The sequence below is a fragment of the Hypanus sabinus genome, chromosome 15 (genome assembly GCF_030144855.1).
Source record: "Hypanus sabinus isolate sHypSab1 chromosome 15, sHypSab1.hap1, whole genome shotgun sequence".
In the NCBI taxonomy this organism is placed as follows: domain Eukaryota; kingdom Metazoa; phylum Chordata; class Chondrichthyes; order Myliobatiformes; family Dasyatidae; genus Hypanus; species Hypanus sabinus.
In genome coordinates, this window is record NC_082720.1 from 1,354,979 (window position 1) to 1,379,791 (window position 24,813).

Genomic DNA, 24,813 nt, shown 5'->3' on the forward strand with positions numbered 1-24,813 from the left:
TCTGAATCGTTGTCTTCTGAATCGGTATCCATTCCCGGGCTAAGGACCGGTCCCGGCTCTTCTGCAGTGGGCTCTTCCCTTGCTCCGCGCCCTCGCAGCGTCCTTGTACAAGGCGTAACCTCCCACTCTGGCCCTTTGTCCACCTGCACTGCTTGACCCAGGGGCAGCAGGTGATTCCGATGGAGTGCTTTGACAGGCCCATTCCCATCCTCAGGCTTCACCCGGTAAACTGGCAGGTTCGGCATCTGGCTCTCTATCACGTAGGGGGTGGCCGCCCATCGATCTGCCAACTTGTGCTTACCAGGGAGTCCCAAATTCCGTAAAAGGACCCGGTTGCCTGGCAATAATTGGACAAACTTCACCTTTTGATCATATCTCCTTTTATTCCTCTGATTTTGTTTGGTAGCCGCCGCCTCGACCAACTCGTACGCCCTTTTCAATTCTCTCCTCATATCGGACACATACTTTAGATAGGGCTTCCCCGGTAATTCACCCGCCTCAGCCCCAAAACACAAGTCAGTGGGCAATCTCGCTTCCCGCCCGAACATCAGAAAATAGGGCGAGTACCCTGTAGCATCATTGCGAGTACAATTGTAACAGTGAACCAGTTGTCCAATATGACGACTCCACCTACTCTTCTGCCCAATCTCCAGCGTCCCGAGCATATCCAACAGGGTCCTGTTGAACCCCTCTGGCTGAGGATCTCCCTGTGGGTGATAAGGGGTAGTCCTGGATTTCTCAACCCCAAGCAGTAATTCATGGATAAGCCAGCTCTCAAAGTCCCACCCCTGATCACTATGGATTCGCCTGGGAATGCCATAATGAATAAAATACTTCTCCCATAACACCTCCGCTACTGTAGTCGCCTTCTGATCCTTGGTGGGAAACGCCTGAGCATAGCGAGTGTAATGATCGGTGATGACTAAGACATTCGCGGTGTTGCTGGTGTCAGGCTCAATCAACAGGAAATCCATACATACCAGGTCCAGAGGTCCCGCACTCTGCAAGTGCGACAGTGGAGCCGCCAACGCTGGCAGGGTCTTCCTCCGGATGCAACGACGGCATCTCCTACAGTATTCTTCAACCTCCCCCCTCATCCGGGGCCAGTAGAACCGGTCTTTGAGTAATCCATAGGTCTTTTCCACCCCCAAGTGTCCAGAATCATCATGCAAGGCCTGGAGTACAGCCTGCCGATACTTCTCCGGTAGGACCAGTTGCCAATGCCGGGGTTGGTCCAGAGGTGCTGTGACCCGGTACGAGACTTGGTTCTTTAACTTTAACCGAGACCACTCCCTCAGTAAGAGAGCACGGACGGGTGTTTCCCCTTCTCTACCGCCCTCCACACAGTGCCAAGACCCGGGTGACCACTGGTCACCAACTTCCTGTCAGTATATGCCTCTGCCTTCTACAGGCAAGGCAATTCTGTATCCATAGAGCCAGGTTTCTCTGAATCTCAGCCAGAAATAGAAAGATCATGCAGTTTGACATGATGGCTAAGGAGTTGGTGTAGGACAGAGGGCCTCAGATTTTTGGATCATTGGGCTGTCTCCAGGGAAAGTGAGACCTGCTCAGAAGAGATGGTGTGCATCTAAACTGGGGGGGGACTAATATCCTAGCGGGAAGGTTTGCTATCACTGAACAGTGTGGGGGGAGGGGTATGATATTGTATACATTAGTGAGATTTTGTTGCAAGAGGGGCAGGACTATCAGCTCACCATTCTGGGTTTCCATTGCAGCCTGATATTGATCAGCTGGAAAAAATAGCAGATGGAATTTGATGCAGTCAAGTGTGAGGTGTTTGGAAGGACCAACCAGGTTAGGTCTTAGAGTGATCGCTATGACACTGAGGAGTGCGGTAGAACTAAGAAATCTGGAAGTACAGGTTCATAATGTAACTGGGAACATGGGTGTAGCTAAGGTTGCAAAGAAAGAAAGCTTTTCATACATTGGCCTTCATGGAACAAAATATTGACTACAGGGCTTGAGATTTTATGTTGAAGTTGTATGAGGCCTAACTTGGGGTTTTGTGTGCAGTTTTGGTCACCTACCTACAGGGAAGATGTAAATAAGAATGTAAGAGGACAGAAAAAATCTACAAGAATATTGCTGGGTTTGGAGGACCTGAGCTACAAGGAAAGATTGAACTTTATTCCCTAAAACGTAGAAGATTTGAGAGAGGTATACAAAATTATGAAGGGTGAATGCAAGCAGGAGTTTCCCACTGAAGCTGGTTGAGATAACAACTAGAGGACATGGATCAGGTGTGAAAGGTGAAATGATTAAAGGGAACTTGAGGGGTAACTTCTTCACTCAGAGGGTGGGAAGAATGTGAAATGAGCTGGTGGCTGTAATTTCAATTTCATCCTTTCATCCTTTACATTTGGATAGGTACATGAGTGGGAGGGGTATGGAGGTCTATCGTCAAGTCGATGGGAGTATGGAGCTTAAATGGTCCAGCTTGGACTAGATGAACTGAAGGGTCTGTTTGTTGCCGTAGTTTTCTAAGACTTTTCTAAGACTCTTTGAATAGAACATTGTAAATGTCATTCCATCTTTAAGAAGAGAGGGAAGCAGAAGAATTTAAGCTGTAGGCTGGTTGAATTCAGTGGTTGGGAAGGTGTTGGAATCTACAAACGTATTTTTAAGGATGAGGTTTCAGGGTACTTGGAGGCACATGAAAAAAATACACCAAAGGTAGCATTGTTTCCTTAAAAGAACAACTTGGCAGAGAAATATCTTAGAATTATTTGAGGAAATAGCAAGCAGGATAGATGTTATCAATTTGGATTTGCAGCAGGCCTTTGACGAGATGCCGCACATAAAGCTGCTAAACAAGTTAAGAGCTTGTGGTTTTAAGATTCTAGCATTGACAGAGAATTGGCAAATTGGCAGGAAGCAAAGAGTGGGAATAAAGGGAGCCTTTTCTGGTTGGCTGCCGGTGACAAGTGGTGTTCCTCAGGGGTTTGTGTTGGCATCACTTCTTTTTACGTTACATGTCAATGATTTGGATAACAGAATTGGCTTTGTGACCAAGTTTGCAGAAGATATGAAGATAGGTGGAGGGGTAGTATTACGTACCCCATAATGGGTTAAAAGGACCAGCAGAAATGGACACACCTGGAGTCTGAGTCTCCTGTTATCAAACTCTATTTTATTAGTATCTACGTAATAAAATAATATAAAACAAGATAAGGCAAACAGGTTAGCAGAGTTTATGGGAGTATAAGTGAGTAAATAAAGTTCCCCAACTTCTCCAAGCTCAGGTGGTAAATGATACAGTCTTATGATGGTATAGATATGCAGTCAGTTCAGTTTGTGATATTTAGTTGAGTAGATTGAAGAGAGAGAGAGAGAGAGAGGTGATTTGTTTTCCCAGTGCCGATGCTGTCAAATCTTCCCATTGTCCTCTGAAGTCCCTGTTAAAGTCACTGACTGACCACACAACAGAGAGTGCCGTTTTCACGCGGTAAAGCTATCAACCCAGGCGAGGGTTAAACACACCGATCACCCCTTTTCCACACTGTGAGTGAAACCCACCCTTGTCGTAGGCACACAAAGCTCATACAGTGTCTGTGTCTCTGTATTTCTGTCTGTCTTCCATGTGTCTGTCTAAAAAGCAAGCTGGCCTTGTATTTATCCAAACATGCTGGACGCCAGCGGTCCATTACATAGCTCTGCACTTTAGTTTCCAAGGCAACTCACGAGCTGTTCATTGCTCTCTCTCTCTGAATTAGCACACACACTCTCTCTCTTTTTAAAGGAACAGTTCATATTGAATAACCTATCAACCCCTGTCACACCTTCCTCCTTTTAGGAAAAATTTTGATCAAGGTACAAATTTTTTGTCTTAACTATTGATTATACAGCTTGAAGCAATACATGTGTAATTTTCAGGTAACATAGCAAAAACGTATACATTTTTAATTTAACACCTGGACAAACAGTCAGCTATAATGTTGTCAGTACCTTTCACGTGTTTTATTTCCATGTCATATTCTTGCAAGATCAGACTCCAGTTAAGCAACCTTCTATTATCCTTCATTTTACTCAGAAACACAAATGGATTATGGTCAGTGTAAACCACAAGTGGTTTCTGTGCAGGACATAGATAGACATCAAAATGTTGCAATGCTAAGATGAGTGATAGCAACTCTTTTTCAACAGTGGAGTAATTTTTCTGGTGCAGATTAAATTTCTTTGAGAAATGAGCTCCTGGATGTTCAATGTCATCATCACCCTTTAGCAACAGTACTGCCCCAGCAGCTTCATCACTGACGTCTACCGCAATTGAAAATGGTTTATTAAAATCAGGTGCTTTGAGCACAGGGTGATAACACAGGATGGTTTTCAGGTGGTCAAATGCCTCCTGGCAAAGGTCACTCCACACAAATCTTTCACTCTTCCATAGGAGTTTTGTTAGGGGGAGAGTGATGTCTGTGAAGTTTTTACAAAACTTACGGTAATATCCAACCATTCCTAAAAATCTTCTTAAGGCTTTCTCGCCCTTCGAATATTTCTCTGCTGCCAAGATATGCTCTTCCCATGTGTCATTCCATACAACCAAATCATTAATATAAGCCCCTGTATTTTCTAAACCTTGAATCACTGAATTAATCATTCTTTGGAATGTCTCTGGAGCATTTTTCATCCCAAAGGGTAAAACATTGTACTCATAGAGTCCAGATGATGTTACAAATGCAGTGATTTCTTTAGCCCTTTCTGTCAAAGGAACACACCAGTATCCAGTCAGTCTTTGTAAGGTATTTAGCCTTCCCCACTCCATCCACTCTCAGGATAGGACAAGCACCTGTCTTGGTTATTGCATTAACTTTCCTGTAGTCAGTACAGAATCTCAGGCTTCCATCCGGCCTAGGCACAATAATGCAGGGCGACACTCAGTCTAAGGTAGAGGGCCTAATGATGCCGGCTGTCAGCATGTATCCAGTTTCTTGTTCAGCTACTTTGCTTTTGTCTTGGTTCATTCTGTAAGGGTGCTGCTTAATTGGATCAACTTTATCCACAATTACGTCATGCACTGCAGCCGTGCACTGTTTAGCAATGTCAGAGAATAAATCTTTATACTTGCTAATTAAGCCCTTCAATTGTTTTTGCTGCTTAAGCTCTAAATGATGGATTTTACTGTTAATGTTTTTCAAAACAACAAAATTTTCAAGCCTTGTGGAGACTACACCTAGCTTGTTAAAATTATATCGCAACTTGGTACCAGGCTCCACGACTTCATAACAGTACTCACAGGTACTGTCACCATGTCATGATAAGGCTTTATCATGCTGATGTGCACGACTTGAGTAGCCTTCCTTCAGCCAGGAGTTCTAATAACATAACCCAAAGAATCCATTTTCTTAATTATCTGGTATGTTCCACTAAATTTCGCTTGAAGCGGGTTAGTCAGAAGGTGGAACAGCACCAGAATCTTATCTCCAACATGATACACCTGTTCCCTCGCTCTTCTGCCATATCAAACCTTCATTTTTATCTGCGTTCTGTAAATTTTGCTTTGCAAGGTCACAAACCTTAAGTCTGTCTCTGAATTCCAAAACATGATTAAGCACACTTACACACACTTTTTGATCAGGCCACTGTTCTCTGAGTAGGGTTAAAGGTCCTCTAACCCTGTGACTGAAAACAAGTTCAAACGGGCTAAGCTCTAATGATTCTTGAATCGGGTCTCTAACAGCAAATAAAAGTAAGTGCACACCTTCATCTCAGTTTTTTCCATTTTCCACACAGTATGTTTTAATCATGGTCTTAAGAGTGGAATGGAACAGTTCCAAGGCTCCCTGGGACTCTAGGTGATATGCAGAAGACACAATGTGTTTAGCTCCTAACTCACCAACTATCTCCTGGAATGTCCTCGAAGCAAAGTTACTACCCTGGTCAGATTGAGTTTCTTTGGGCAGACCAACCAGTGTGAAAACTTGATGAGGGCTTTCACCACAGTCTTGGCCTTGATATTTCCGAGGGGAACCGCTTCAGGGAACTTAGACGCAGCACACATAATTGTTAACAAATACTGATGGCCAGCAATAGTCTTTGGCAATTGGCCAACACAATCTACTATGACCCTAGAAAAGGCTCACCAAAAACAGGTATCGGTTTAAGTGCTGCTACTGGAATAGCCTGATTAGGTTTCCCCACAGCTCGGCAGGCGTGGCAGGTCCTACAAAAATACACAACATCCTTTCTTAAATTAGGCCAGTAGAATTCCTTCATTATCCTGTTCACTGTCTTTCTCACGCCAAAGTGTCCACCTAAAGGCATACTTTGAAATCTCAGCCCTGTAAACTTTAGGGACCGCAATTTGATGCTCAATGGCCCAATCCTCACTTGCAGGCAGGTGGTCTCCACTTCCTCATTAACACCCCATCCTTACAGTAATATCCTACTGACTCTCTCTGAACCTCCCCTTCTGTGAGAGCTGTCTCCTTTAACGCAGCAATCTCTGAATCTCGGCTTTGTTCTGCTATAAATTCATCCCTGGACAAGGACAAACCTTTCTCATCCTCCTTACTACTCAAATCCTGATGTAACATGGAAGGTAGAGAAGTTTGTGACAAATCATCATTTTTGAGCCCCTGTTTTTGCTATCATGGGTGTCAGAATCCCCCTGCCCCGAACTATCTGCATCAGCAGACTTTTTATACAAGCTTCGGGTTACTGCGCATGCGGGGTAAACATCAATATCCATGTGTGGGTCGTCAGCCACAGGCTTGCTCGTTAGCTGAATAAACATCCCCAATTGCAAGGTCATTACCCAGCAAGACATTAAAATTGTCTATCGGTAATTCAGATCGTATCCTGATCTTAACAGGTCCTGATACCAGTTTGCATTTCAAAATTACCTCATGCGACGGCATGGACTCAGTCCCTTTTCCAATACCTTTGATAATATTCACTTTTTCAGTTTTCATCTCATCACCGAAGTCCAAAACACTATCCAATATTAGTAACTGAGAAGTCCCAGTGCCTTGCTGGATTCCCAACGGAACCAGGGTTGCCCCTCTTTTACAGACACAAACTCATTTCAGACAAACTACACTCAGTCACACCCCTTCTTTCTCTGCAGTGTCTCAACCGACTGAACACAACCAGGTGGGATTGTCTCCTTTCCTTTTCCTTTTTCCCTTGTCATTGCAAAACAATTTGCCACCACGTGACCAGGCTTCTTACAAAAGTGACAGGTGAAAGTGGAAAACTTTCCTTTTGACTGCTTTCCTTCCTCCTTACCCTTGTCACTAGTTCCCAGCTTACTCTCTGGTTTAACCTGTGGGTTATCTTTGTTATCTCTCTTACTCTTTTGGCAGCTCTTACTCGAGAAAAACTTAACCTTATGAGTTAAGGCATACTGGTCTGCTAATTTAGCAGACTCTGTCAGGATCGCAGCCTCTTTTTAATTTAAGTACATCTTTATGTTATCAGGGACACAGTTGTTAAATTCTTCAATCAACATCAGCTCTATTAAGTCGTTAATATTCTCAATTGCCCTTTTTGAGGTTCGCCAACGATTAAAGTACACTCATTTTTCATGGGTAAACTTTACATAGTTTTGGTTCCAAGGCTTCCTCAGATCTCTGAACTTTTGTCTGTACACCTCCAGAACCAACTCGTGAACCTTAAGCACTGTATCTTTCACTGTGTCATAATCGTTTGAATGTTCAGGGTTCAGGGAAGAATACGCCTGCTGAGCCTTCCCCTTCATCACACTTTGTAACATGACAGCCCACTGATCCCTCGGCCATTTCCAATTCTGAGCCACCTTTTCAAAGTGCAGGAAACATCTATCGACTTTGGCTTCATCAAATGGTGGTACCAACTTAATTTCTTGGCTGATATTACCACCAGCTCATTATCACTACCTGGTACGACCTCCTCGCTGCATTCTATCCCTCTCGAACTCCCTCTGTTTTTCTGCCTCTCTAGCCTCATGTTCCCTCTGCTTTTCTGCTTTGTCAGCCTCGAGCTGTTTTAGTTGTAACTCATGCTCACACCTCATTTTTACTACCTGAAGCCGAAGCTCAGCCTCAGTAAGTACTTTACCTTCAGCAAACATTTCCAACTCATCCACTTCAAACTTTTTCTTGGATATATAATACAGTGCTATTAACATCTGCAACTGAACCTTCTTCATTTTAGTAGTCACCTTAACTTTAGAACAATTCCAAACAGCACATCCTTCTTAGTATCATTCAATGCCTCAGGGGTTAGTTCTGCCTAAAACTTACTAACCTCAAACTCCATTTCTGCTGATACTCCACTCAAGCAAGTCAAAAGGGATTTTTCCCAATCAGATCAACCATTAAACACCCAACAAATTTTAGAATGGCTCCCACCAATTTCTTCAGATCCCTGACGAGACCCCAATTTTGTTATATACCCCATAATGTGTTAAAAGGACCAGCAGAAATGGACACACCTGGAGTGTAGGTCTCCTGTTATCAATCTTTATTTTATTAGTATCTACGTAATAAAATAATATAAAACAAGATAAGGCAAACAGGTTAGCAGAGTTTATGGGAGTATAAGTGAGTAAATAAAGTTCCCCAACTTCTCCAAGCTCAGGTGGTAAATGATACAGTCTTATGATGGTATAGATATGCAGTCAGTTCAGTTTGTGATATTTAGTTGAGTAGATTGAAGAGAGGGAGAGAGAGAGAGAGAGAGAGAGAGGTGATTTGTTTTCCCAGTGCCGATGTCGTCGAATCTTCCCGTTGTCCTCTGAAATCCCTGTTAAAGTCACTGACTGTGACCACACAACAGAGAGTGCTGTATTCACGCGGTAAAGATATCAACCCAGGCAAGGGTTAAACACACCGATCACCCCTTTTCCACACTGTGAGCAAAACCCACCCTTTTCGTGGGCACAGAAAGCTCATCCAGTGTCTGTGTCTCTGTATTTCTGTCTGTCTTCCGTGTGTCTGTCTAAAAAGCAAGCTGGCCAAAGATGCTGAACGCCAGCGGTCCATTACATAGCCCCGCACTTTAGTTTCCAAGGCAACTCATGAGCTGTTTGTTGCTCTCTCTCTCTCTCTCTGAATTAGCACACCCGCTCTCTTTCTTTTATGGAAGAGTCCATATTGAATAACCTATCAACCCTCGTCACAGTAGGGTCGTGTTGAAGAAGCAGGGAGTTTGCAGAAGACAGATTGTGAGAATGGATAAAGAAATGGCAGACAGAATATAGTGCAGGGAAATGTATGATCATGCATTTTGGTAAAAGGAATAAAAAGCATAGACTGTTTTCTGATTTTTTAAATTTCTCCAAGAAAAGATGTGCTTCATTGGAGAGAGTCTGGAGGAGATTCACAGCCTCAGAATGAGTTGACATCCATTTAGAACAGAGATGAGGAGGAACTACTTTAGCTAGAGGCTAGTTTATCTGTGGAGTTCATTATCACAGATGGCTGTGGAGGCCATGTCATTGAATATATTTAAAGTGGTGGGTGATAGGTTTGTGATTAGTCAGGGCATAAAGATCATGGAGAGAAGGCATGAGAGGGGGTTTGAGGGGGATAATAAACAGACACGATGGAATGGTGCAGCAGACTCGATGGGTCAAATGACCTAATGCTGCTCCTATGTCTTATGATCTTATGAATATAACATGTAAATACAGGGAGGATGTACTGTACATTAAAATGTATAATGGGTATCGTGTATAGCAGGCTTATCGTGTATCAAGGGCGTGCTGTAAACGTAACATGCTTATCCAATTCTAGTTTATCGTCATTCAAGCATACAAATGTATACTGCCATATGAAATAATGGTCCTCCTCACCAACGTGCACAACACAGTGCGTATAACTCACACACAATATTGCCACAAATCAATTAACAAATAATAAAATACATTCTATGAGAATGATATTTAGCATAATGTGTATTTATGACATAAATTAAAAGTAAACGGTGTAACACTATTGGTGATGAGGCCTGGGTGGCGGCAGGGCATTCAGTAGTTTCAATCTGGAGGAAGAAGCTGCTTCCAACCCTAACAGTCCTTGTCCTAATGCTACAAAACCTCCTGCCTGATGGTAAAGAGATTGTCAAATGGATGAGAGGGATTGTTGACAAGGCTAAGGGCCCTGCTTTTGCAACACTTCTGAGAAATATTTTGGATGGATGGGAGACCCCAATGATCCCCTCAGCAGTCCTTGCATTCCTAGTCCTGATGAAGGGTCTCGGCCTGAAACGTCAACTGTACTTCTTCCTACAGATGTGTTCCACTGGCATTTTGTGTGTGTTGCTTGCATTCCTTTATCGAGTCTTGTGGTCAGATATCTTGAAATTTCCATACCAGATGGTACTTCTGTAAAAATTGTTTAGAGTGGGAGGGTGGAGCCTTGTTCACTTCAATGTCCTCAGAAAGTGGAGATGCCTCTCTGCTCTCATGACTAAAGAAGTTGTGTTGTTGGGACAGATTAAATCATCTGTTATGTGCATTGCCAGAAACTTGGCAGTACAGTCATGCATCAGCAGTGTGAACAGCAACAGGCTCCGCATGATGGAGCTAGAGATGTTGCTGCCAATCCTGACCAACTGTGGCCTTTCTGATAAGAAATCCAAGATCCAGTTGCAGGGAGAGACCCAACTTGTACAGTTACCCACCAGTTTCTGAGGAGTGATTGTATTAAAAACTGAGCTCAAGTCAACCTGGCCTATGAGGCACCATTTTTCAGGTGAGACTGGATGGAATGGAGGGCAAAGGCTATGGCATTAAGTGAAAAGCAAATTAGAAAGGATCCAATGTAGTATGAAAATGACAATGATTGATTTGTTATTGTTGAGGTCAGTACCACTGGATGGTAGGGTTTAAGGGAGGTTGCCATCATCCTCTTGGGCACCTGAATTGTGGTGGCTGTGGGGATAGTGGACTGTTCCTGGGAGATGTTTCTGTGGGTTGAACCTGGTTAGGATCTTGCTCACATCAGCTGCTGCCAGACAAAATACCTGCTCCTCTTGGGAAAGGAGGGATCTTCCTCATCGGTGCATCATTCCATATATCAGGCTATGTATAAAAGACATTCAGGCAATCAGGAGGAGGGGCATCACTGGCATTGTCATGCAGGATGAATTTGTAGTCTGTTATGGTCTGAATACTCTGCTACTTGTGCTTTGTATCTCTGGTGTTGCTGTAAATAGCTGAGCTAAAATCTGTCTGATTCCCTGAACCAAAGGGAGCATCCAGATCTCTCAGTAGTATTCAGACTCTGCTGTTAATCATGGCTTCTGATTTCTCTCATAGAGATGTGCTTAATAATGATGATGTCTTCAATGCATGACATATATGTGTTTAATAATGGTACTTGTAATGATTATGCAAAAGACATGATACCAGATGGGATATATAAGTAGGCACATGAATAGTATGTTTATGTAGAGGTAGAGTGCATGGGGTGTACAACTAAAGAGTGGATATAGATGTCTATAACAGGTGAATATATTGGGAGGGAACAGCAGGAAGCTGCATAAAAAGAGGATATTCATAACATGGGTGTGTGCATTTATTGAACAAAATATACAGAAAAATGGAGTATTACAGACATATGAATGCAGCAGGGCATGTGTATTCATGAGAGCATACAAAGGATGATATTGTATCATGGGTGTGGTGAAATTAGGCAGGATGTTATTAACAGATGATTAATAAATAATCAACCATCCAGCAAATTTGACTCTTACTCCTAGTGCTCCAGTAACAGGGTCTTTATTAACAGGTGATACTTCTAGAGTTAATCATCATTTAAACCTTTTATTTCATGTTTAGGAATCAGAATCCCATAATTCAGGATTCTTCAGGTAAGACATTATAAAATAATGTCTCTATTATCTATTCTATCTCTATTATTGTCTATGAAGATATGCTATTCTGAACTTAATATTTAATTATAATTAAAATGTACATGGAATTTTTCATATTCTTAACATGAGCAAAATGCTACCCACTTGGCTCTGGTTCTGAAGTATATCCCAGCAGATCATATGTTAGTCCTTTCTGGTGCATAAAATGAGTTTGACATGCAAATTAAAAATCACAGAAGAAATCTCATTAAAGACGCACCTACAGGTTCCATGGACAGCAGCCGCTTCCTTGACAGGTAGAGGCCATGCCCCGTCTTCTTCTTCTGATCTTTGATGGCGATTGGCAGTCCAGCTTAAAGGTGCATTACTGCCACCAACTGGACTGGAGTGTGGTGTAGAGAGTTGGGAAATAAACCCCCTACTAGTTCTTCAAGTGAAAACTAAATTAGCCCAAAAAGCCCTATATATTTTAAATAATAAAAGAAAATATTGTGAATTAAAGTCACTTCTATAACTTAAAGTTTAAATGAAAACTGTCAACCACTAAAGCTAGTAGTGCAGTCTGCATTTGCTTTCTTCCAACCTTATATGCTTCACATTGTAAAAGAATATTTTCAAAGGCCATACCATGTCCACACAAACAAATACTTCTAAAGAGATATTTTCATTGGAGCTTGTTTGTAGTTATTTTGGTAGGAAAGGAGAGGCAGTGGCTGGGACATTGGTGTATGAGCCTTTCAGGAGGGAGACTGATAATACCCAGTAGCTGTGGATGTCCCAAAGTAAGCCAGATCAATGATAATTTTAGATTCACAGATCAAAGAGTCTATGAGTCACGGAAGTTCATAGAAGCCATTATCTTTACAGAGGCCTACAGGCAATAATTGTTAGCACATAAGAACTATATTCATGGATTGTTCACAACTTTCAAAGTGATTAGTGTTATTTATGAAGACTTTTATGTCACATTTTTAACCACCTTCCATCATGAAGTAGTTAAACTCGTTGCAAATGCTGATGACATCAACCACCTTTGCAAAATACAACTAAATGAAACCACATCAGTGTGAATTGTGACAGGAAGTGCCTGATCAAATTTTGTTGCAAAACAAGATCAAAATGCAAAAACACAGGTGCAATTTGAGTCCATATTCTAGGTAGTAGTTAAAGGTAATTCAGGCAAAATCAACAACAAATTTCCAAGCAGTAAAGTCCACAGATGATAACTGCCAATGATTGCTTCTGACTTGGGGATGGATAAGGTATGAAATGTATGGGACTGACAAGCTACAAATCGATAAGTTCCTGATCTAGACATTCCACTCTCTTCACTAGAGAAAGCCTATTCTCAACTTTATATTTATTAGCTCAAATCTATATTTGCTATTCCTAGACTTCTCTGCCAGTATAAATAGGTCTTTATGTTCACCTTATCTAGGGTTCTCATCAGTGTTTTAACTATCTTGATTAAATCTCCCCAAAGCCTTCTATATTTACAGAAAATAACTTTAACTTAGTCAAACAGTTTACTCATTACCACATTTTCATTCCTGGCATAATTCTTTTCTACCTCTCCGAACCTTTTCTGGAAGAGAATGTTGAGGCAATGATTGGAAACCAGTCTTGATTGATATTTTTTTTTACAGGTCTGTTCAATCTGTGGTGGAACTAGTATGAAATGAAAATTTAGTGGACAGTGAAGTTTAAGAAGGGAGTTCAGAAAAGCCAAACCCTGAAAGGAGATACAATCAGTGGAGAGATCATAGTGCTCATTAAATCACTGAATCTGTGTTCTTTTTCTTACTACTCTTTAGCCAAAAGCAATTTTGATTTATTCTGTTGGGGCAGTGAGAGTCATCAAATTGAAGTGTCTATGACGATATCCTGGCCATAAACGATCAGAAGAGAAACCATAGAAAGTTTTGCTGATTAGTTCTTCAATTAACTGCTGACATTTAGAGTGCATTTAGTGCAAAGAATTACTATATTTTTTTATAGCATGTTTAATGACATCAAGATGTCACAGAAGAGTTTGCCACCACCTCAAGATATAAGGGTGCAAGAGGAGAAAGTATTAAGAACAATGATTTGTTCTGTTTTTAAATAAAGTTCTCACTGATATTCTAAAATGACAGGCCTTTCTTGCCCCATCTTCATTTCTCTAGATAGCCTTAACACATTCATACAACAGAACATTTCTCAATTACAGTGGACAATATACAGTAGGTGCCAATTCATACACAGCAAAATTTCACAAACAGCATTTTAAAACACAGACATCCCACCTCTCCCGGAAGTTCCAGAAGTCTCCCACAAGTTGATAGCGGCTCCCTGACGCCTGCAAATTATGTACGATATCCCGGAAATCAATTTTTTTGAGAGCGAGTGTGGGGGAGAGATCAAAAATAATGACAGTGTTGCTCGCTGCACTATTTGCAACAGTGACTTTTCTATTGCCCATGGTGGGTTAAAATGCAAAAGACATGTTGAGGTGAGTTTAACAGGAATCATTTGTTCATTAGCATAGCTAACGTTATTTAAACTAGCTGGCTAGCTGCTAAGGAGCTCCTCTATTGCAGACATCCCAGCTTCCCGGAAGTTCCTGGAGTCTCCCGCAAATTGATGGTGCTACCTCCTGGAAGTGAGTTTGTGCAGCGTGGGATGTCTGAAAAATCATAAGAGCAGGATTACTTAATTTGATTATTTCATTTGACATTTGGTTATTTGGAGGATACTGGGGCAAAAACCACTTCCTCTGCTTTCAGCAACACTTTAACGCCCATCTGAAACAATTGAGAGGGCCTCCACTTAGTGGGATGAAACAGGCCTAGCTGGAGCAGCCACCTCCCCTCATTCAGTGATAATGAGACACTGATGCAGTAGAGGGCTATAAAACAGAGTGCAGCCAAACCTACAAGTATCATACCCATTGCCCTGTCCCCTCATCACTGCCCTGGGAACCTTTGACAGCTTATCTCTGTCTTACTGTACAGTTCGCTCTGAATTTAATATCGATAAAATGTGCTAAAAGTAATTTTGCTTAAAACATTTAGTTAATACAATAAATAGTAAATTAATGCACATTAATTTATTAAAACTCAAATCATAAATGTAAAATGAAATATAGAAAGCATAAGACCATTAAACTGTAAGAGATAGGAGCACAATTAGGCCAGTCGGCCCATCGAGTCTGCTCTGCCATTCCATCATGGCTGATCCATTATTTTTCTCAGCCCCATTCTCCTGCCTTCTCCCCATTAAGAGTTGGCAGTTTAAATGGCTTGGCATGGGCTAGATGGGCCAAAGGGCCTGTTGCTATGCACAATATATCTATGACTCTATGAATTTATCTTTTTACTGGTTGGGGTAAAGCTGAATGTAAATGTGCAATGTACACCTGGTTCCATTTGAGTTCGATGGGGTGTCCAGTGGCAGGGCGTGAGTTAGCTACAACAACAATATTGCTCAGCAGTGCAGAGAAGCAGAAGCACAAAGCTCAGTATGATCCTGTTACACGGTGCACAACCAGATGTCTGCAAACAGAAACCAGCCGCTGTCTCCTTTCATAAGAAAATCTCTTGTTTGAAACTATAGTGAAAAGCTGGTCTGCTCAGATCTCTGCAATTGTATACAGGTTCTGATAGTTTCCATGTCTTAGCTTAGACTACTTACCTTCCTGATTCTTCCAGCTCTGCACAGGTTCACTCCTGTGGGGTTCCTTGGGACATTTTACTTTGTTGAAAGCAGTGCACAGGTGCAGCATTGGAAAAGCCACCTCAGCTATCTTGTTTCAACGGACATTTCATGTTCCACTTTTATTTGTTTTATTCTGTTTTACAGATTATAGACAAAATGATGACCTGGGATGGGATTCTGATGAATTTGTAAGTCATCTTCACCATAAGGCTCAACTGAAAATAGTAGCTGAGATATTTTGATTGATCTTTCTGTAGTCTTTTGATGTTAAACATAAGTTATGTGCTTTAGACAGAGGATGACGATGACTACGAGGACCCAGATCAAGATCTGGGCTCTGACGAAGATGCTGATGGTGGAGATTACGAATCCCCAACTGAAGATGGTGAGGGCCACAATAGTGACAACGATTATGAACCCCCACCTTCAAACGATGAAGAAGCTCACCAAACCAAAATATTTGCTGCAAAACCCATCTCTGATGATTCAGATTATGCAGGTATGATGTCAAAATTTGAACTTGGATTCAAGTTGAATAACTACTTGTCTCAAATAGCTGAAAATTCAGGCCTCTGCAATTTCAGAAAATCAGAGGTATTATTATGACGCTTGATATGTATGAATTTGAAGAAGGTTCGGCTAAGACTTTTCAAAGAAGCATAGAAAGATAAGATCAGGAGCGGCCCTTTGAGCCTTCTCTGTATTTCAATATGATTATGTCTAATACTCTATTCCGTTTTGTTCCTCCTGTACAAATGTACATTGAGAACATTACTGTGATCTGACACTTATAATCAGAAATCTGTTTCTGGATTTTAGTTCAGCATTTAGCACTTTCGTCCCATAGACCTTCGTAAACAAGCTCCTACTCCTCGATCTAAATACAAAATTGTGCACTGAGTGTTGGACTTCTTAGCCAATAGGTCTCAGACAGTCAAGATGCACAATTAGTCCTCCTTCCCCTTGATCCTCAACACGTGTCTCTCCCAGGGTTGTATGCTGAACCCACTGCTGTGCACTCTGCTCACACACAACTGCACAGACAACCACCTGAGTAATCACATTGGCAAGTTCACCAATGACACTACTGTGGTGCGGCTCCTCACTAACAACAAGGCTACCTACAAAGAGGAGGTGGAAGAGCTTAGGCCTTGATGCCAGGCAAATAACCTCTGAAGTGGTGAGAGATTGAAGAAGGGAGGGAAGGAGAAAACGGAGAACTATCGCCCTGTTAGCCTAACGTCAGTTGTGGGGAAGATGCTTGAGTCCATTATTAAGGACGAAATAGTGGCATATCTTGATGGCAGTGATAGGATTAGGCCAAGCCAGCATGGATTTACCAAGGGCAAATCATGCTTGACTAATCTGTTGGAGTTTATTGAGGGTGTAACAAGGATGTTAGACGAGGGTAAGCCAGTAGATGTTGTGTACCTAGATTTTCAGAAGGCATTCGATAAGGTGCCACATAGGAGATTGGTGAGTAAAATCAGAGCTCATGGCATTGGGGGCAGGGTTTCAACATGGATAGAAAACTGGTTGGCAGATAGAAAGCAAAGGGTAGCAGTGAATGGGTGTTTCTCGGACTGACTGGAGGTGACTAGTGGGGTACCACAGGGCTCTGTATTGGGACCACAGCTCTTTACGATTTATGTCAACGATTTAGATGAGGGCATTGAAAACTATATCAGCAAGTTTGCTGACGATACTAAACTGGGTGGCAGTGTGACATGCAAAGAGGTCGTTAGGAGAATACAGGGAGACTTGGATAGGCTGGGTGAGTGGGCAGATACTTGGCAGATGTCATTCAATGTGAATAAATGTGAAGTTATCCACTTTGGAAGCAGGAACAAGAGGGCAGAGTATTGTCTGAATGGTGTAGAGTTAGGTAAGGGAGAACTGCAAAGAGACCTAGGAGTCCTAGTTCATCAGTCAATGAAGGTGAATGAGCAAGTGCAACAGGCAGTGAAGAGGGCAAATGGAATGTTGGCCTTTATTACAAAGGGAATTGAGTACAAGAGTAAGGATGTCCTTTTGCATTTGTACAGGGCCCTGGTGAGACCACACCTGGAATATTGTGTACAGTTTTGGTCTCCAGGTTTAAGGAAGGACATTCTGGCAATTGAGGAAGTGCAGCGTAGATTCACTAGGTTGATCCCTGGGATGGCAGGGCTGTCTTACGCAGAGAGATTGGAGAGATTGGGCTTGTACACGCTGGAATTGAGGAGATTGAGAGGGGATCTGATTGAAACGTTTAAGATAATTAAAGGATTTGATAGGATTGAGGCAGGAAATATGTTCCAGATGTTGGGAGAGTCCAGTACCAGAGGGCATGGAATGAGGATAAGAGGTCAGTTATTTAAAACAGAGTTGAGGAAGAGCTTCTTCTCCCAGAGAGTTGTGAAGGTGTAGAATGCACTGCCTTGGAAGACGGTGGAGGCCAATTCTCTGGATGCTTTCAAGAAGGAGCTAGATAGATATCTGATGGATAGGGGAATCAAGGGATATGGGGACAAGGCAGGGACTGGGTATTGATAGTGAATGATCCGCCATGATCTCAGAATGGCGGTGCAGACTCGAGGGGCCGAATGGTCTACTTCTGCACCTATTGTCTATTGTCTATTATATCCTTGAATACTCCCACCATTTAGTTTTTAATTAGAGTGCTGAGGACTTCAGGGTTCACCCTTTTCAAAGATGTTCTGATGCCAGCCTCTGAGACAGTGATCACAGGGATACCAGATGCTACAGGATTTCACACAGGTCGTTTTATTTTCCTTTTCAAACATGTATGAAAGGCATTGAGCTCAACTGGGAGTGAAGTATCACAGCCATTCATGATGTTAGGTTTTACCTTGAGGGAAGTCAGAGTTGATATGCATACAATTCCATCTCTAACCTCAATCGGAATTGTTTATTGACCATTAAAATAGCTTTATAATCTTACCCATGCCCATGAGCAGGGTGAGCTGCCTCAACTATTATTGCTCAGTTGCACTCACATCTACTGTGGTGAAGTGCTTTGAGAGGTTGGTCATGGCGAGAATCAACTCCTGCCTAAGCAAGGACCTGGACCTGCTGCAATTTGCCTTTTGCTGCAATAGAACTACAACAGATGCATTCTCACTAATCTTCTACTGGGCCTTGAATTACCTGGACAATTGTAATATCTATGTCAGTCTGCTGTTTACTAATTACAGCTCAGATTCAACACAGTCATACCCTCAGTTCTAATCAAGGTGCTCCAAAATCTGGGTCTCTGTAAATCCTTCTGCAATGACATTATCACTGAGGGACCACAGTCTGTGTCGATCAGAAATTATTCATCTTACTTGCTGATAATCAACATTGACGCACCTCAAAGATGTGTGCTCAAATGATACATATAAAATTTGCTGACGCACAATTATTATTGGCAGAATTTCAGGTGGTAATGAGGAGGTGTACAGGACAGAGATAGATCAGCTGCAGCCTTGCATTCAGTTTTGTAGAACCAAGGAATTGATTGTGGACTTGAGGAAGGGGAAGTTGAGGGAACACACACCAGATCTCATTGAGGAATCAAAAGTGGAAAAGGTGAGCAGTTTCCTGGATGTCTACATTTCTGATTATTTATCCGGGGCCCAACATATTGATGTAATTATAACGAAGGCATAACAACAGCTATATTTCATTAAGAGTTTGAGAAGAATTAGTGTGTCACGAAGGACACTCACAAATTTCTACAGTTGTATAGTGCGGAGCCTTCGAACTGGTTGTATCAACATCTGATATGGAGGAGCCACTGCACAGGGTTGGAAAGAGCTGTAGAAAGGTGTAATCTCAGTGAGCTGCATCATGGGTACCAGCCTCCTCAGCATCCAGGACATCTTCAAACAGCAATGTCCCAAGAAGAAATGGTATCTATCATTGAGGACCCCCATCATCCAAGACATGCCCTCCTCTCATTGCTACCATCGTGGAGATGGTACAGGAGCCTGAAGACACACACTCAACATTTCAAAAACAGCTACTTCCACTCCACCATCAGATTTCTGAATGGACAATGAACCCAGGAACATTGCCTTACTCTTACTTCTCAGTTTTGCACTACTTATTTAATTTAATTTTCATTTTATACACACTTACTGTAATTTATAGTTTCTATTACTAGGTATTGTAATCTACTGCTGCCAGTGATATTAAACCTGATTCTGAAGTAATTTCTTTATCGATGTCAACAAGACAAGAGCTGGGTATCGACTTTAAAGTTCAGAAAAGTTCAATGCAAATTTTTATCAGAGTACATATATGTCATCATATGCAACTCTGAGATTAATTTTCTTGTAGGCATTCACAATATAATCAAAGGAAAACCACAGACAACAAATGGACAAACAACCAATGTGCAAAGAACTGGCACCATTCACAACCACCTTGTTAGGACAAGGGAGTTAGGAGTTAGGAGTTAGGAAAGAAGATGAGAAGCCAGGATCTCGGGATTACTGCCTGTGCCATGCAACAGTGAGTATAGGACAAGAATGAAGTGAAGGATCAAATTGTGGCTGAGGGATTGGAGCAGGGGGCGGGGATCATTAGGACCTCTTTTGGGGCAGGTGTGACCTGTAAGAAAAGGACAGGTTGCACTTGAATCCCAGGAACCAATATCCTGGCGGGGAGGTTTGCTAAGGATATTGGGGAGAGTTTAAATTAGAATTACTGCGAGGTGGGAACCAAACTGAAGAGACAGAGGAAGAGATGGTTGAATCACAAATAGAGGAAGCTTGGAGACAGTGCAAGAGGGAGTATAGGCAGGTGATAAAGGATGAGCTCAGTCAGATGCTTTGAGATGTGTCTATTTTAATACAAGGAGTATTATGAACAAATCAGATGAGCTTAAAGCATGGACCAGTACTTGGAGCTATGATGTTGTGGCCATTACAGAGACTTGGATGGTATAGGGGCAGGAATGGCTACTTCAAGTGCCAGGCTTCAGATGTTTCAGAAAGGACAGGGAGGGAGACAAAAGAGGTGGGGGTGTGGCACTGTTGATCAGAGATAGTGTCACGGCTGCAGAAAAGGAGAAAGTCATGGAGGGATTGTCTACGGAGTCTCTGTGGGTGGAAGTTAAAAACAGGAAGGGGTCAATAACACTACTGGGTGTTCTTTATAGATCTTCCAATAGTGACAAGGACATTGAGGAGCAGATAGGGAAAGAAATTCTGGAAAGGTGTAATAACAACAGGGTTGTTGTGGTGGGAGATTTTAATTTCCCAAATATCAATTGGTATCTCCCTAGAGCAAGGGGCTTAGATGGGGTGGAGTTTGTTAGTTGTGTTCAGGAAGATTCCTTGACATAATATGTAGGCTTGACATAATTGTAGGCTTATGTAGATAAGCCTACAAGAGGAGAGGCTGTACTTGATCTGGTGTTGGGAAATGAACCTGGTCAGGTGTCAGATCTCTCGGTGGGAGAGCATTTTGGAGATAGTGATCACAATTCTCTCTCCTTTACCATAGCATTGGAAAAGGATAGGAACAGACAAGTTAGGAAAGCATTTAATTGGAGTAAGGGGAAATATGAGGCTATCAGGCAGAAACTTGGAAGCATAAATTGGAAACAGATGTTCTCAGGGAAATGTATGGAAGAAATGTGGCAAATGTTCAGGGATATTTGTGTGGCGTTCTGCATATGTAGGTTCCAATGAGACAGGTAAAGAATGGTAGGATACAGGAACCGTGCTGTACAAAGGCTGTTGAAAATCTATTCAAGAAGAAAGGAAAAGCTTACAAAAGGTTCAAAAAACTAGCTAATGATAGAGATCTAGAAGATTTTAAGACTAGCAGGAAGGAGCTTAAGAATGAAATTAGGAGAGCCAGAAGGGGCCATGAGCAGGCCTTGGCGGCCAGGATTAAGGAAAACCCCAAGGCATTCTACAAGTTTGTGAACAGCAAGAGGATAAGACGTGAGAGAATAGGACTAATCAAGTGTGACAGTGGGGAAGTGTGTATGGAACCGGAGGGGATAGCAGAGGTACTTAATGAATATTTTCCTTCAGTATTCACAATGGAAAAGGATCTTGGTGATTGTAGTGATGATTTGCAGCAGACTGAAAAGCTTGAGCATGTGGATATTAAGCAAGAGGATGTGCTGGAGCATTTGGATAAGTCACTGAGACTGGACAAAATGTGCCCCAGGCAACTGTGGGAGGTGAGGGAGGAGATTGCTGAGCCTCTGGCGATGATCTTTGCATCATCAATGGGGACAGGAGAGGTTCCAGAGGATTGAAGGGTTGTGGATGTTGCTCCTTTATTCAAGAAAGGCAATAGAGATAGCCCAGTGAATTATAGACCAGTGAGTCTTACTTCAGTTGTTGATAAGTTGATAGAGAAGATCCTGAGAGGCAGGATTTATGAACATTTGGAGAGGTATAATATGATTAGGAGTAGTCAGCATGGCTTTGTCAAAGGCAGGTCGTGCATTATGAGCCTGATTGAATTTTTGTGGATGTGACTAAACACATTGATGAAGGAAGAGCAGTAGATGTACTGTATATGGATTTCAACAAGGCATTTGATAAGGTACCCTGTGCAAGATTTATTGAGAAAGTAAGGAGGCATGGGATCCAAGGGGACGTTGCTTTGTGGATCCGGAATTAGCTTGCCCACAGAAGGCAAAAAGTGGTTGTAGATGTTTCATATTCTGCATGGAGGTCAGTGACTATTGGTATGCCTCAGGGATCTGTTTTGGGACCCCTACTCTTTGTGATTTTTATAAATGACCTGGATGAGGAAGTGGAGGGATGGTTTAGTAAATTTGCTGATGACTCAAAGGTTGGGATTGTTGTGGATAGTGTGGAGGGCTGTCAGAGGTTACAGCGGGACATTGATAGGATGCAAAACTGGGCTGAGAAGTGGCAGATGGAGTTCAACCCATATAAGTGAAGTGCTTCATTTTGGTAAGTCAAATATGATGGCAGAATATAGTATTAATGGTAAGACTCATGGCAGTATGGAGGATCAGAGGGATCTTGGGGTCCAAGTCTATAGGACACTCAAAGCTGCTCCACAGGCTGATTCTGTGGTTAATAAAGCATACGGTGCATTGGCCTTCATCAATTGTGGGTTTGAGTTTAGGAGGTGAGAGGTTATGTTGCAGTAATATAGGACCCTGGTCAGACTCCACTTGGAATAATGTGCTTAGTTCTGGTTGCCTCACTACAGGAAGGATGTGGAAACCATAGAAAGGGTGCAGAGGAGATTTACAAGGATGTTGCCTGGATTGGGGAGCATGCCTCATGAGAATAGGTTGAGTGAACTTGGCCTTTTCTTCTTGGAATGATGGAGGATGAGAGGTGACCTGATAGAGGTGTATAAAATGATGAGAGGCATTGATCATGTGGATAGTCAGAGGCTTTTTCCCAGGGCTGAAATGGCTAGCAAGAGAGGGCACAGTTTTAAGGTGCTTGGAAGTAGGTACAGAGGAGAAGTCAGGGGATCAGTTTTTTACGCAGAGAATGGTGAGTGCGTGGAATGGGCTGCCAGCAATGGTGGTGGGGGCGAAAACAATAGGGTCTTTTAAGAGACTCCTGGATAGATACATGGAGCTTAGCAAAATAGATGGTTATGGATAACTCTACGTAATTTCTAAGGTAGGGACATGTTTGGCACAGCTTTGTGGGCTGAAGGGTGTGTATTGTGCTGTAGGTTTTCTATATTTTCTATGTTCTAACTCCATTAATCTTGGTATCAACTGCAAATTTACTAACCCACTCATCTACATTTTCATCCAGGTCATTTAGATACATCACAAACAGCAGTGGTCCCCATACAGGTCCCTGCAGAACTCTACTATTTACAGACCTACATCAATAAGTCCTTTCAACCCTTCTGTGCGCAAGCCCATTCTGAATCCAAACAGCCAATATGCTGTGGACTCCTTGCATCTCAATCTCCTGGATTGGCCTCTCATGAAGGACTTTGTCAAATGCCTTACCAGGATCCCTGTAAATAGTGAAGCAAAATAATTATTAAGGACCTCACTGGCATACTCCACATCCAAGCAAATGTTCCTGCCTTTATCCCTGTGTGGTCTCATCTTCTCTCTGATTATCCTCTTGCTCTGAGGAATGTATAAAATGATGTAGAATGGATCAGGTGGCTGCTTAAAAGAGCTTTTGAGGTGGAAAGGTCAGCTCTACATAACGTATAAAGTTGCAAATAAAATATTATTCTTGCCCCTTAGATAAACGGACCACTCAGAAATCAGGAAGCCACCCACCTATTCCTCCTCAACGACCTGGATCAGTGCCAATAGTTCCAGCCGGGAACAAGGGCAATATGGTGAGTAGGTATTCGTTGAAAGATCGGTAGTATTATTGATTTCCCTTTATCATATTCATTCCATTTCTTGGGAAAATAATGAATTATTGAGAGAAAGCAAGGAGAGAGTTTAAGAACTTGACCAAGCTGCCTGTTTGGAGTACTCCTTTGAAACTTCCCTGAAGATGATGATAGGAAACATGGAATTAAACATTTCCCTTTTCCAACTCTCTCTCTCAGGAATTAAATACAGAGCAACCAGATTTCCGTCATCATCTATGTGGATTTTGCCAATGTTGTTCAAGAAGTTGGCCCACATGCAAACTGATTGAAATAAACACTTTTGCATAATTCTGGTAATCACATGACAAAGTAACAAATAACTGAAAAGTTTGCACCATTCTCACCCCTTGCGTAGTCAGATGCCCCACCACCTCTGGGTCCATGTTAAATTGCAGTATCTCTATCTTTTCAAACTATGCCCTGTTGCATAAATCAGAACATTGTGAAACCCAGTCAATAGCCAATATGTCCAGCCATATTTTCAATCCTTATTCAAGTCAAACGACAACGCTTTAAACTGCATTTGGCAGTCATTACAATCCAAAAACAACAGACAAGACTGTAAAACTATACCTTTTCTAATGGAAAGGTTGACTTCTTTGGTATTGATATTCATGGATTAAGTTTAAACACAGACACAAATTTTATGTCATGTAAAAGAACCACAAGAGCTTTTACCAGCAATGTTGTTAATTATGATTTTGCTTTCAGCCATGCATGTTCTCCAATCTGTCAGTCAGTGATGATCCAGGTTTCAACAAAGATCGAGGATTTTCAGGACCTGCTTACAGAGGTACTTTGACATTTATTTTTATTTTATTTAGAGATACAGCTGGTCCATTGAGCTGCCCTTCCCAGCAATCTCCAAGTTAATCCTAGCCTGATCATAGGACAATTTACCTGTTGCAATGTATAACACCTCTGCAGTTTAGGGTA

General features: G+C 42.1%; 1 protein-coding gene across 1 annotated transcript in view; it reads left to right on the top strand.

Moving 5' to 3' along the window:
- Positions 1–24,813, top strand: part of lcp2a (lymphocyte cytosolic protein 2a) — a 188,096-nt gene that overhangs the window by 96,264 nt on the left and 67,019 nt on the right. The window contains exons 5-9 of the mRNA XM_059990762.1: positions 11,786–11,817; positions 15,661–15,704; positions 15,808–16,015; positions 23,738–23,835; positions 24,589–24,670. Coding sequence (XP_059846745.1) covers positions 11,786–11,817; positions 15,661–15,704; positions 15,808–16,015; positions 23,738–23,835; positions 24,589–24,670 — 464 coding nt within the window. The remainder of the gene's footprint in view (positions 1–11,785; positions 11,818–15,660; positions 15,705–15,807; positions 16,016–23,737; positions 23,836–24,588; positions 24,671–24,813) is intronic.